Source organism: Hesperophylax consimilis, chromosome 19 (genome assembly GCF_061612785.1).
Source record: "Hesperophylax consimilis isolate HC1 chromosome 19, BYU_Hcon_1.0, whole genome shotgun sequence".
Lineage (NCBI taxonomy): Eukaryota > Metazoa > Arthropoda > Insecta > Trichoptera > Limnephilidae > Hesperophylax > Hesperophylax consimilis.
The window spans coordinates 3745339-3758952 of NC_142854.1; the positions used below are offsets into that span (position 1 = coordinate 3745339).

The following is a 13614-nucleotide window of genomic DNA, read 5'->3' on the forward strand; positions in this document are numbered from 1 at the left end:
CTGTTTATTTACACCTTTTCATCGTTTTCACTGATATTTTTTTATTATTTACACTGTATAATTATTTGGTTGGTTTGTTCATTACACTTGTTTTGTTTGTTTGGCTATTTACACATAGTTTGTAAGTCTTATAATATTATAAAAATTATTTACATTTTTATTTAATGACTAAAAGAGTTTATGACTCTAACAAAAATCTTTTTGGATCTAAATTAACATTTAAATACATCAATTGGGCAACTTTGTTTGTCTTCAATTGTGTGCGGCGGTTATTAATCGTGAGCCCTGTCTTGCTGAATATCCTCTCGCACGGAACTGAAGTTGCCATTATGTTGCCATACTTGCGCAGAAGTATAGCAAGGTTGGGATAAATGTGACGGTTAAGTTGCCACCATTGCAATGGACAGTTAAATTTCCCACTGTCGTTAATGGTGATGGACACTGTAACGCTGTCCGAAACGTTGGCTAAAGAAGGGGGTAGCGCTACATGGTATACCCCAAAAATAAATTGTTTCGCACTGGCTCCAGACGGGAGCAGTTGGGACTCTTGTGCGGTATTCGCTCGGCTGCCCGGGAGGTGTATTTCCAATCCCTTTCACGTTTCAGTCGCGCTAAAATTATTTAATTATTTTCAATGTAAAACAAAACATTGGAGGTAATAAAAGCGGTCTATCCTCTCTGCTTACCCTTCTATAATTACGGTCGTCACCCTCATACAAACAGATTTATTTTTTATTTATTTATTACATAAGATACATTTATAAGCAAAAATAACATAATAATATTTCAAAATAACTGTCAATATTAAAATGTGTACAAGTGTTATAGATAGAGCAACGAAACGCGTAGGCGACTGAAACGAGGACTAATGGTGATTTATATGCATAACATAACAATACCGCCGACTACCGCGTTACATTACGAAACGCGGCGTTACTGAAACGCGGCAGAGATTGGAAATACGCGGTCGCATGCGAAACGACCGAAACTAGTCTCACATATGCATAACAAATAACAATCCGTCCCGCCGACGGCGCCGACTACCGCGTTACGTTACGAAACGCGGCGTTACTGAAACGCGGTCGCATGCGAAACGGCCGAAACTACTTTACATCACACCCAACACCAAATAACGCATTTACAAAAATAACTACTTGTAATTTTATCGAGACTAGTTATTTCCGTTACATCGACGAAACTAGTTATTGTATCTAGTTACGTTAAATAACGCTCACTCCTAATGGATACTATAACGCTGTCCAAAACGATGGCTAAATACACAGTGGGGTAAATGTGCAGAAAAGTGGGACACGGTGTATAATAAAATAGGTTGTATAGATTAGTTTATTTTATTTTTGATTAAACACAAACTAAGTAGCTATTTTTGGTTCACGAGAGAAGAAAAAACTAACACGTCAATAAAAAAGGCGCCAAGTGAACAATCAATATTAATTTTGACGAAATAACTACTCAAATTCATTACTTTACGTTTACGGCTACTGAACTAGTTGTTTCTCATTTTTATCTAATTGATGAGTGTTTTTTTTAAAGTTCGTATGAACCATGTCTCACTTTTCTGTATATTTACCTGTTTATTATTTACCTTAATTTTTTCAGCTTTTGGTAACATAGAAAGCTTGCTATAATTAATTATATTGTATGAATTTTAAGAACATTGTTTTTGTGTGTGCATCGTACATCATCCTTTGACCGAGTGCCATTTTGAAAGGAACGGAGTTGGTCATAGATTATTTCCTACGAGACTATTGTCGCTAACTTGGTGGGTAGAAGCAGTGCCGGCCCTGAGCCAAACGGCGCCTGGTGCGAGTACCTGGTGAAACGCCTCGGTAGGCGATTACTGTAATCAATAATACAGGGTTTTCCAATAAGAGGTGTTATTTTGAATAGCCCGCTATTTCGGTAGATGTTACGAGGGTGGGTCAATAAGTCCTTAGAAAAAAGCATTAAAACAGTTTGTATTTTTTTTTATTTCTCAACCTAATCTCCTTGGAGCTCAATACACTTGGTTAGACGTTTCTCAATTTTTTTTAAACCGTCAGAAAAATAAGTTTTCGGAAGGTCCTCAAAATAAGCATTTGTCCGATCGATGACTTCTTCATTTGAAAAAAAAACGTTGTCCACTTAGCCATTTTTTTAAGTTTGGGAAAAGGAAAAAGTCACTGAGGGCTAAATCTGGCGAATACGGTGGGTGGTCGACCAATTCAAACTTCAATTCTTCAATTTTCGCCATTGATCGTAAACATGTGTGAACATGGGCATTGTCCTGATGAAAGAGGATTTTTTTCCTGTTTAAATGAGGCCGTTTTTCTTCAATTTTGTTTTTTAACTGGTCCAATAAAGATGCATAATAATCCCCTGTTATTGTTTTTCCTTTTTCCAAATAGTCAACGAAAATAATTCCACGTGCATCCCAAAATACAGTAGCCATAACCTTACCAGCTGATTTTACGGTTTTCGCCTTCTTTGGACATGGTTCGCCTTTCGCAATCCACTGCTTTGACTGTTCTTTCGTCTCGGGAGTATAGTGGTGTATCCATGTTTCATCTACAGTCACAAAGCGACGAAAAAATTCATCCGGATCGCGTTGCATGAGCGACAACAGGGCTTTAGAGGCCACCACCCTATTGCGTTTATTGTCGACTGTGAGCAAACGCGGCACCCATCTTGCAGAAATTTTTTTCATGCCCAATTTGTCATGTAAAATAGAAATGACGCTACCTTTTGAGATCCCTGTAACCTCAATTATCTCACTCAACTTTAATCTTCGGTCACTTAACACCATATCGTGGATTTTATTGATCATTTCTGGTGTAGTCACCTCTACAGGACGTCCTGAGCGTGGTTCATCCTTTGTTGATGTACGACCACGTTTAAATTCATTTAACCAGTTATAAATAGTTGCAAGTGAAGGAGCAGATGTGCCGTGAACTAAATCCAACTCATTTTTTATTTCCTTTGCTGTTAACCCTTTTATATTAAAATGTTTAATAACAGCTCTAAACTCAATTTTCTCCATTTTTGTAAACAAGCAAATTTTTTTTTTTTAAATGTACGAGAAACACACAACAACCCGACCAATCTGCTTGAAACTTCGCAGCATACTGAATCGGTAGTGCCGCTGCATGAAAACAAACCGCTTACAGTACTAGTCGCGCCACCTGTCGGCCTTTCCAAGGACTTATTGACCCACCCTCGTACTTTTGAAGCTGTCATTTTTGACATTTGACAAGTAGAAACTACGCCATTAATAAAAATGGAACGATACACGCTTCAACAACGCATTGAAATTATTAAAATTCACTTGAGTGAATCAAATGCAAATCATCTTGAGTGATGAGGCCCATTTCCACCTCGGTGGCTTCGTCAACAACCAAAATTGTCGCATCTGGGGCTCGGAAAACCCAAGAGTTATTGTTGAAAAGCCTCTCTATCCTCAACGTGTGACTGTTTGGTGCGGTTTATGGTCCGGCGGAGTCATTGGACATTACTTTTTCGAAAATGAGGCTGGAGCAACAGTTACGGTGAATGGATTGCGCTATCGAGAGATGATTAATGATTTTTTTATGGGCGGAATTGGATGGTATTGATCTGGACAACGTTTACTTTCAACAAGACGGCGCTACGTGCCACACAAGCAACGAAAACATTGATCTTTTACGATTGAATATCAAAATAACACCTCTTATTGGAAAACCCGTATTTATGATGATTTGTATTTTTGTGTAGTGCCATTTTGGTAAAAAATAATCTATTGGGCGATGTGTTAGGTATTATCAGCGCTTTGGCAGTTGGGCGCCCGGAGCGGACTGCTCCTATTACGCCTGCCTACTGCCTGCCCTGGGTAGAAGCCTGTGATGCAGGGGAGAGTTTCAAATTGGCACGCCCATTCATCTCAGTACACTTGCCAAGTGTTAGTCACATTAGCAATAGATGGTGCTAATTAAAACATGAAAATAATTCGAAACTTTGAATCGTGTTTTGCTTCAACATAGTTTTCGGTAGATGGTGATCCTCACTCATTAAGTATGTATAAGTATAAAAATTAATTAAGGCGATGCACTACGTCGTTTAATATTTTAAATTGAGCCGCTATCAATAACAACCCTTACGTAGATGGCGATAAGGTTTAAATTCCCGCTTAACACCATCCGCCTGTTTTGATTTATGCAAGAAAAAAACATGGCCAAAAAGTGCCTTTTATTTTATTTTGTGGATGTTCAGGCATAAATATTTAATTTTTTTTCGATCATTTTATAAATAACTTAATTTGCCACATTATACAATAAAATCATAACCGAAAATGGGTTCATAAGTAGGAGATTTTGAACTTTAAAGCAGTTTTCATAGGCATTTACATTATTTTTTCTGGGCTTATAAAAAGACTTATCTAAAAAATACTCGATTATTTCAAAGGCCAAGATGTATTCTACTCGCAGTATTTAATGAAAGCATCTGAAACATTTCTAGGCGACCAAATTTTCAAACCAAAAACACATGATTTTGAATTACTACGTATGCATCGCCTTAAATACATAAGTGGATTATTTTATCTTCTCGCCAAGCAGGGACGTTCTTGCAAGGTATAAATTGTTTTTATTATTTTGTTAAATTATATTTGGCACCTGTTGACAAACCCAGTAGGGTTTTACAGGACCACAGTGTAAATTTGTGTATTCATCTATACAAATAAATTTTTTTTGTTCATTTCATTTCGCCGATGACACTGCCCTAGTACTAAAAAGTAAGACATGGGAAGAAACATTTCACAGAGCGGATCTAACATTGCAAATTATTAAACAGTGGTTGGATGATAATCTACTCACCTTAAACATAACTAAAACGAAATATATAACGTTTAGTCTTAATATTCCGAGTCAGCCTTCAATCAATCATACACTAAAAATACATTCTTGTAGAGATAACTCTAGTTGTCTGTGCAATCCACTAGAACGAGTAGATTCCATTAAATATTTGGGTGTAATAATTGACAATAAACTATGATGGGAAGATCACGTAATAAATGTTACAAACCGTATACGGAAACTGGCATATATCTTCAGGTCATTACGAAATATTCTTAATAAAAATACACTAAAAACGGTATACTTTTCTTTATGCCAATCAATTATATCTTACGGTATAATAGTCTGGGGAGGATGCTCTAACACGATATTAGATCCATTAATTAAATCTCAAAAATTGATAATGCGGACTATTTACAAAGTACACTATATTCACCCCACGAAGGACTTATTTAACGACTTCAAAGTACTCAACATAAAATCCTTATACGTCAAAAACATATCCTCCTACTATAAATTCAAACATACGAAAAAAAATATTTTTGAATCGACCCATAATACAAGATATTCCAACAAATCGAATTATACTATTCCCCCAATAAAAACCTCAATGGCACAAAGACAATTTAACTTTCTTGCTCCAAAAATATTCAATAATTTAACGTTAGAAATAAAATCAATAGCCAAATACGACAGTTTCAGGAAAGCACTCGGGGATTTTTTGATGTGTGATTGTTATAGTGTTAGTAGCCTATTCCAAGTACTCAGATAGAGGTGTATATATTGTTTATATGCGTGAGGATGCGTCATATGGGTGTATGTATACATGTGCTGTTATATGTATATAGGTATGTCTGCTGCTATATACACATGTGTGCTTGCATGCACACATATTAAAAATTATATATATTAATTATGTACATTTTTACAATCTAATGCTAGTTTACTTCTTTCTCCTTTCTAATTTCTATCTTCTACTTTTTATTACAATTTTTCCAAAATTTTAGCTTCATCTATAGTTACTAATTTCATATGTTTACACTAGATTTCATATTTCATACAAATTAATTACACTCAATTGGTCACCATGAAACAGGCAGCCGCCTAGTATGGTGATTCATTATATCTACTCTATGTAAATTTCATAATAATGTAACATGTATTAAATAAATAAATAAATAAATAAATTTGTTTAAAATCTTAAATCTCCGAAAGTTCTTCACGGATTGCTTTAAAATTTTGGCAACGTTGCATTAGAATACGTGTGTGTTTTTATATACCTATATTATATAGATATCACCTGTGGCAGGTAAAACCATGTTTTTTTTTAAAACAGCACCATTGTAAAAGCAACACGCACTATTGTTTCTCTATGTGCATTGACAGACTGAGCCACAGTAACGCGCGGCGGGGTACAGGTAGTTTTAAATAAAGGAAAAAATAAAATTTGTTCACAAATTGACTGGGCCTACGAATGCAATATTATGCAAAAGTGCCTATGGCCTACGCGGACCCTGTCATCATAGTGTAGTTATAGCAGTGTTTACATGAAATATGTCCTGTTCTGGCATACAGCCGATTGTTATATCTAATAGTTTACTCTCTACCTTCCTGTCCTATAACCTTTGTCACCAGGAGACGGGTACGATACGGTACCTTCAGTACCATTTCTGCAGCGCCACTGATAGTTTGCTAGTTTGCGATTCTGGGGAGAGAGAGGGAACATTGAGGACACCAAAACCAAAGGTAGGATTTTCATTATTCTGGGGGCATCCTCTCAGAGTTTCATTCCATTCCCCTTTCTATATTTCATACACAAGAAACTCACGGCTGGAAATATTCCAAGATCTATCGAAACATGTCCCCTTAAGTAGTGGGTAGATATATTTCGTCTTACCCGGTTAACGGATTAAGTAATCTACACTGCTGTTGCGTATGTAATCCATAAAGTTTCTCTAAGGCCATTAGTATACGGAAATACTTACAAGTGACTCAAGTTTTTTGCGCGTAACATACGCGCCACTCATGAGCATCCGCCATACTATTTTGCTAGTGTTCGTACACAATGTGACGCATCGTCTACGGGTTTGGCTTACGGGTAGGCTTGCGTCACAGTCACGTAGCTTGTAAATATCTCTGTGTACGAAGGCCTAAAACACATATCCAAATTGTGTCAAAGGATGTCGTGTGGTGGGACTGATTGAAAGGTTAAGGAATAATAATTTTAAAACACTTATTGCATTTATTAAAATTTACAAAACAATGACAAGCTTTAACTAAACATATATATTTTGGTGCAAGAATAATTTGTTTCTTATAATAGCACAATAATTTCAACTTCATTCCAGTCAATTGTTTGTCTTAAAATAAAAATGTAGATAGGCTACACTTCATGGTTTTTTGTTTGTCGCCGAATTCTGCTGCACGCTTAATATGCAATTTTTTAAAAAGTAACCATGTTTGTTGGTTTGAACTTAATTATTACAAGAATCAACTATTTATGTCGGGGGGGGGATGGTAAAATATGCATTAAAGTTCCTTTTTTTTCTCTATTAATGAAAGTTAATAGAAAATATGCATATTTATTGTTATTTTCAGTAGTAATTAAGTTGAAAAAAATATTTGCGCGCAGGCAGCAAAATTCGTTAACTTTACCCTGAGTTATTCCGAGCAGTAGCGCGCTGAATATTGTCTTGATGATGTCAAACTCTGCTTTGTAACGTCGGAAGAAGAGGTTATAGCTGCAGATCCAACAAGATTGGAATATACCGAAGAAATAACACTTTCAAGAAATAATATGACAAAAAAAAAATTACGTTAACTCCATATGGGGAAAATATTTTGTCATCTTTGGCGATGCTGATGTCCTCTTAAAACAATAATCTGATATAACTCTATTCCACGGTGATGTTTCCAAAAGTGAGCAGGCACCTTCGGATGTTCTGCTGGCAGAGATGGAAGTCCTTGAAAGGGGGCGCCAAGGTTTCATCGTACAGCTTCAGCTCCTCGATGAACTTGACCAGAGCTTTTCCATATTCCCCCTTCTCCATCAGGTGCTTGGCTATCTTCTGGGTCTTGACTGTATCCTGGAATTAATATCGTCAGCAATTTGATTAATTTATATGTGTAACTAAATAATTAATCATCACACCACTTCTCTGCAGAGCCAAAAAGTAGCCAAATGGACTACCATAGAGGTGTGAAATATTATGTAGTTCATAAAAGGCTGAAATGCTGGGCGAACTGAGAAAAACAAGCGTAAAAATATAATCAAACTTTTCAGCAACTTATCTGAAACATCCTAACTCTTGACAGGCCAAGATGCCAAACAAAATCTGTAAACAAGTGGGTCTTCAGACGACCCCATGCATTTTCTGTCTTATGGGCTTTTAAACTACAGGTTTTCCAATAAGAGGTGTTATTTTGATATTCAATCGTAAAAGATCAATGCTTTCGTTGCTTGTGTGGCACGTAGCGCCGTCTTGTTGAAAGTAAACGTTGTCCAGATCAATACCATCCAATTCCAGCCATAAAAAATCATCTCTCGATAGCGCAATCCATTCACCGTAACTGTTGCTCCAGCCTCATTTTCGAAAAAGTAAGATCCAATGACTCCGCCGGACCATAAACCGCACCAAACAGTCACACTTTGAGGATAGAGAGGCTTTTCAACAATAAATCTTGGTTTTTTCGAGCCCCAGATGCGACAATTTTGCTTGTTGACGAAGCCACCGAGGTGGAAATGGGCCTCATCACTCAAGATGATTTGCATTTGATTCACTCAAGTGAATTTTATTAATTTCAATGCGTTGTTGAAGCGTGTATCGTTTCATTTTTATTAATGGTGTAGTTTTATTAATACTTGTCAAATGTCAAAAAATGACAGCTTCAAAAGTAACATCTACCGAAATAGCGGGCTATTCAAAATAACACCTCTTATTGGAAAACTCTGTATATAAATCCCAATTATTCAGTCAATTATTAATGGTAACTTATGTACATATTTGCGCAGACATACGTAAAATACTAAAATGATATGTCAAGTATTTAAGCTAATATAAGGAGGATAGTAATTTTGGGTACTACCCTACTCCCCCACTTGGCTGCGGGATAGTTAATACATAAAAGTTCATACTGTGTGTGTTTGTGCTCGCAAAACTCGAAAATTAGTCGACCGATATCACTGAAATTTTCAAAGTTTTTTCTTATTAGTGCCAGGAGTGTTTAGAGAGTGTTTTAAATGGTAGGTAGAAGTCGGGGACGCCCGAGAAATACTTAACGCAATATCTGTGCACCGAAACGAGATACGGAATCAATGTAATGTAGATTTTAGTGTTTTTATAAATTATTATAAGCAATAATTAGTCGCCTGTAATATCAATACTAATTGAAAATATTTCCCGAGTAAAAATAAATGCCGCCGACGGGAATTGAACCCGCTCCTTCTGATGTCCGGTCAGAATGATAAACTAATTACTGCTTATAATAATTTGTTATCCTTTGTGCTATGCATAAAAACCTTGTCTTATAAACATTAGTTTATCATTAAAAAAATATTATTTTTTTTATGGTGAAAGAATTCAGACTAAGTCCACTAAGTACATAATAACTTAAGGCTCGTAAATGAGCAACTTGTTATGACAATTTCTTGCCACTTGATCGTGCCATGTCTTCCCGGAGTGTCCCTGTTTTATTCTTCCTTTCACTTGCGCGTTTTATATTCTCCTTTTTTAATGTGAATACCACGTTAGAGTCCCGACTTCCAACTATCCAGAGCCAGTGGGTATATGGCATCCCTATTTAGGGTGTGTTGTGAGGAAGGGAAGGTCGGAAGTCTTGACATTAACCTTTCTACCCAGGAAGTGGAGTCGACAACTCTGCCAATCTTGCCAAATGCCGATCGGGTAGGACCAACATTTATTTTATACATATTTCATCCGATTTCAGAGAAATGTGTAAATGTCCGCGTGTGTGTACATGATTGCCACCAGAAGTTGATAGAATGCATTGTCATCGACAACAAGTCTATTTGCCGAGTTTTAGCTCGATCGGATGTCGGAAAGTTCATTCCCACAAAAGTTAAATTCAATTAGATGTATTTAAAAAGTTGCATAGTTTTTTCTTCCTCCTGCGAAATTTGCTTTTTAATAGACAGGAGGCACAGACATATGAATATATAGACTAGAAATTAAAGGTGAGGGGTAAAATCAACTGTTGAAGAACGAAGGGGGTAAAGCTGACTGTGATTCGTCAATAAATCAATCTGACAGTATATAGGCATCTCGCATTATAATATCACCATTTAGTTCTAAAAAGTAAAATATGCTTTTGAATGAATAGACATTTTTACATGGGAGCGCAAATTACTCGCCACGTTATGAACAAATTTGCGAAGTCCAAATTCGGCAAAAAAAAATTCCTCTATTTTCAGAGTCGAATATTTTCTTTACGTATTTAGTTAAGACACTTTTATAAGTGTTCATAATTTAGTTCCCAGTAACCAACGATGCGTACAGATATATCTCGATGTGATAGTATATGTTTCTACAAACTGATCCATATTATACGATGTAATTACGCTTAAAATAATGCTTACATATGGAATGTAATACGACAATTGGGTTTATTCTCTTTTTCACATCTATTTTTACAAGTTTTCATAGCTAAGCCACCATTTTGCCGTGTTATTTCGTAAAATGCCTCGACCATAGCTCGACGCTAGTTCGAACAAGAATGATGACGTCACATTCTCAAGATTCACGGGAAGCCATACGCGAGCCCAGCCGGCTCCAATGGAACCGGTATGGGGAGTGGGGAATAATACGCTTTTAATCACTTAGGGCAGGTCTACTAATATTCATATGTCTATGACAGGAGGTCTTGGCAGTAAGCGAACGATACGATACGATGTTTGCGGCACGTTCCAGAGTAGAAGATACTGTCAGTATCTCCCTGGTGAAAGACCACCATTCAGAATTAAAGCGTTGCATGAAATGGCTTTAGTCATATTTGGGGAACAGATCTGAATAGCCAAGTTTAAATTTTTTTTTTTTTTTTAATATTAACTCCACACAGGAGGCCCTGAAGAAAATAATTTCCCTCAGGGCCTATGTCATCTTTGGGGATGCTGTGTGGAGGGTCTTTTTGTGGAGAGGAAGGAGTGATCATGGGTCTTGAAGAGTCCCATGTTGTAGGAGGGAGGAAACACAGAGGCCGGCAGTTCGTTCCACAGCCGAGCTGTTGAACTTAAGAACGAATCGTAGAAGCGACCCGTTCTCATGTGACAAATGTCAACCGTGTATAAATGTTGGGCGCGCGTTTGGCGTGTATCCCGACTACGCACCGGTGCCGAAGGGATCAATGACGCTAGTTCCTCAGAGCATCTTCCATTGAAATACCGATAGAACAAGGACAGCATACCTACCTGACGCCTGTGCTCTAAAGATTGCAGTCCGTTTGTTAAGATTGGGGAATCTATCAAACAGACCGCCCGTTTTTGCACAGAGTCAAGGGTTTTTTTCAGGTATTTAGGGGCTCCGGACCAGAGATGGCTGCCAAATTCGACAGTAGGGCGCACTTGCGATTTGTACAGGGTCAGCAGTTGTGTATTATTAAAGTATCTGCGGGCCCTGTACAGTACGCCCAGCTTCTGAGAGGCCAACTTTACTCTGGCGTCGATGGAGCCCCCGTACCTGAGCTGATCATTTATAGTTATACCAAGCACATCAATGGAAGGCCAGTACTTCCCATCTCCTTCCCCTCCCCACTATTTCATAACATACCCCAATTAGGGATGCCATAATCTCACTACTTTGCACTCAGAATTGAAACGTTACTTGAAATGGCCCCACCATCTTCCCCATCTTCTTCCCCTCTCCGCTACCTTCAGCCTCACAACTTATTCCAATTGGAGATGCCGTAGTCTCACTGGCTCCAGACAGTTTGGGCTTTTGTGCGGTATACTCTTTAAAAAATCAGATATCCGTTGTGTACTGCTAGCTCCACTTCATAAAATGCTTTTCTCACTTTGTCTACAGGTTTGGTCGTGAAATGCTGAGTCAAATACCGCATTAGTTGCTTTATTATATGTCACAAAATGGACGACGACGACGATGATACTAAGATACAAGAAACTGTCGTCAAACAACCGGAAGGTAAGACTAATATTATATAATATTGTATAAGACGGAGATCAATGACTGTCTGGTGCAATTTGATGGAAGCACCGTCTCCAATGAAGACTCCATTGAAATGCTTGGAGTAAGTGTATCAGACCGGCTCAAGTATCTGGGCTTCATAGAAGTCTGATTGATAATCCGTTGTCAACTGACTGATTGCCATCTCCAATGAATGCGTGGCAATGTAGGCATGCTGAGTCTGTTCTATAGGTATTTTAATGGAACCCTCCCTAAGGAGCTAGCAGAATTGATCCCCCGGTGTACTGGTGCACGTGCGTGAAACTCGACGGACACGAGCGGAACACCCGTTCACAGTTGATGTTGGCTTCGTGAGGACTGGTCATTTGTTGGCCTCGTAACCGGCATCTGTTTTTCCCCCTTTATACAATCCGGGCCTCTATAAGACCCGCATTAACCAGATAGAAATTAATCACGAAAATAAGTTATTACTTTAGAAAAAAATCATTTAAGAGACGTTATTCATCTATACTAAGTTTTTACAGATGATCTCACTTACACGAGAAAATTGCAGTTATAAAAACTCAGTTAATACACAAATAGGTACAACAATTATAAAAATCTACTCGACATAGGATACATTATTTTTCATACATCTAAATAAAGATTAAAATATAAAACAAATACAAATACAAATACAAATGTATAAAATTACATGAAAGCAAATGACAAATAGTATAAAAAAGTAAGAGACAAAAGAGACACAAATAGAGACGCAAATAGAGACGCAAGTAATAAATAATATAATCAGCGCAGCATAGTTTTTAGCAATAGCAGAACATTTTTTCTGAATATGTACATATAAATTATCGACGAAAATGTCCACTTCAGCACACTCTATCTTATTATATGTGGGAACAGAACACGTTAATCGGTTTAATTGTTGGCAGATGAATCATCTAAATGCGGCAAAGATTGACGATTAATTTCATTCATTCACTACATTAATTTAAGATATATATCCAGCTAACCATTGATGTATTATACTAGATTAGCCCTGTCTAGTAAAATTCATTTTAAAAATAACGCCACGTAGCGTACGTCACAAATATGGAGATGAACTTAACAACCCAACTCTGTTTAAACTCTTTGTACAAGCGTTCAAACTCGTAAGCGAAACCACGGAGAATTTGTTGTCAGAGGTGTTGTAATATGGACATAATTCAAATTTAAATATTTGGAACTGGGTTATTTTTGTGATTGAAAAAATGAACTTGCCCAGCATAGCTGAGAAGCAAAATAGCTTACTCTAGACCAGGGGTCTCCAAACTACGGCCCGCGGGCCGTATCCGGCCCGCCAGTGTCTTCCATCCGGCCCGCGACATCTTATGACCAGTGTCATCAAGGACCCGTGACAGCTAATGGCTAAGACCTTGCTCAGAAGGGGCGAAAACTCCGCGAATTTTTTCGTGCGAATAAATAAATATGCTCGTTGGCGAGGTACTTGGCACCAATACATTGCGTCCACTAGTATCGCGCGAATATATCGAGAGGATTTTTTTGAAAAATCTTTATTTGATTCGCAATGATATCAAGGTCTGAGAAACGAGTATCAAAAATTATCTTCAAAGCTACGTTATCTAAAGCTATATTTT

General features: G+C 37.4%; 2 protein-coding genes across 2 annotated transcripts in view; one reads left to right on the plus strand and one right to left on the minus strand.

The window, feature by feature from the left end:
• The window catches only part of LOC149414668 (dynein light chain Tctex-type protein 2B-like), a 30323-nt gene that overhangs the window by 774 nt on the left and 15935 nt on the right, over nt 1-13614 (plus strand). Inside the window, exon 2 of the mRNA XM_089643083.1 lies at nt 11861-11977. Coding sequence (XP_089499209.1) covers nt 11920-11977 — 58 coding nt within the window. The 5' untranslated portion in view covers nt 11861-11919. The remainder of the gene's footprint in view (nt 1-11860; nt 11978-13614) is intronic.
• The window catches only part of Smyd4-3 (SET and MYND domain containing, class 4, member 3), a 35230-nt gene continuing 29333 nt past the window's right edge, over nt 7718-13614 (minus strand). The window contains exon 10 of the mRNA XM_089643082.1: nt 7718-7909. Within this exon, the coding sequence (XP_089499208.1) occupies nt 7718-7909 (192 nt within the window). The remainder of the gene's footprint in view (nt 7910-13614) is intronic.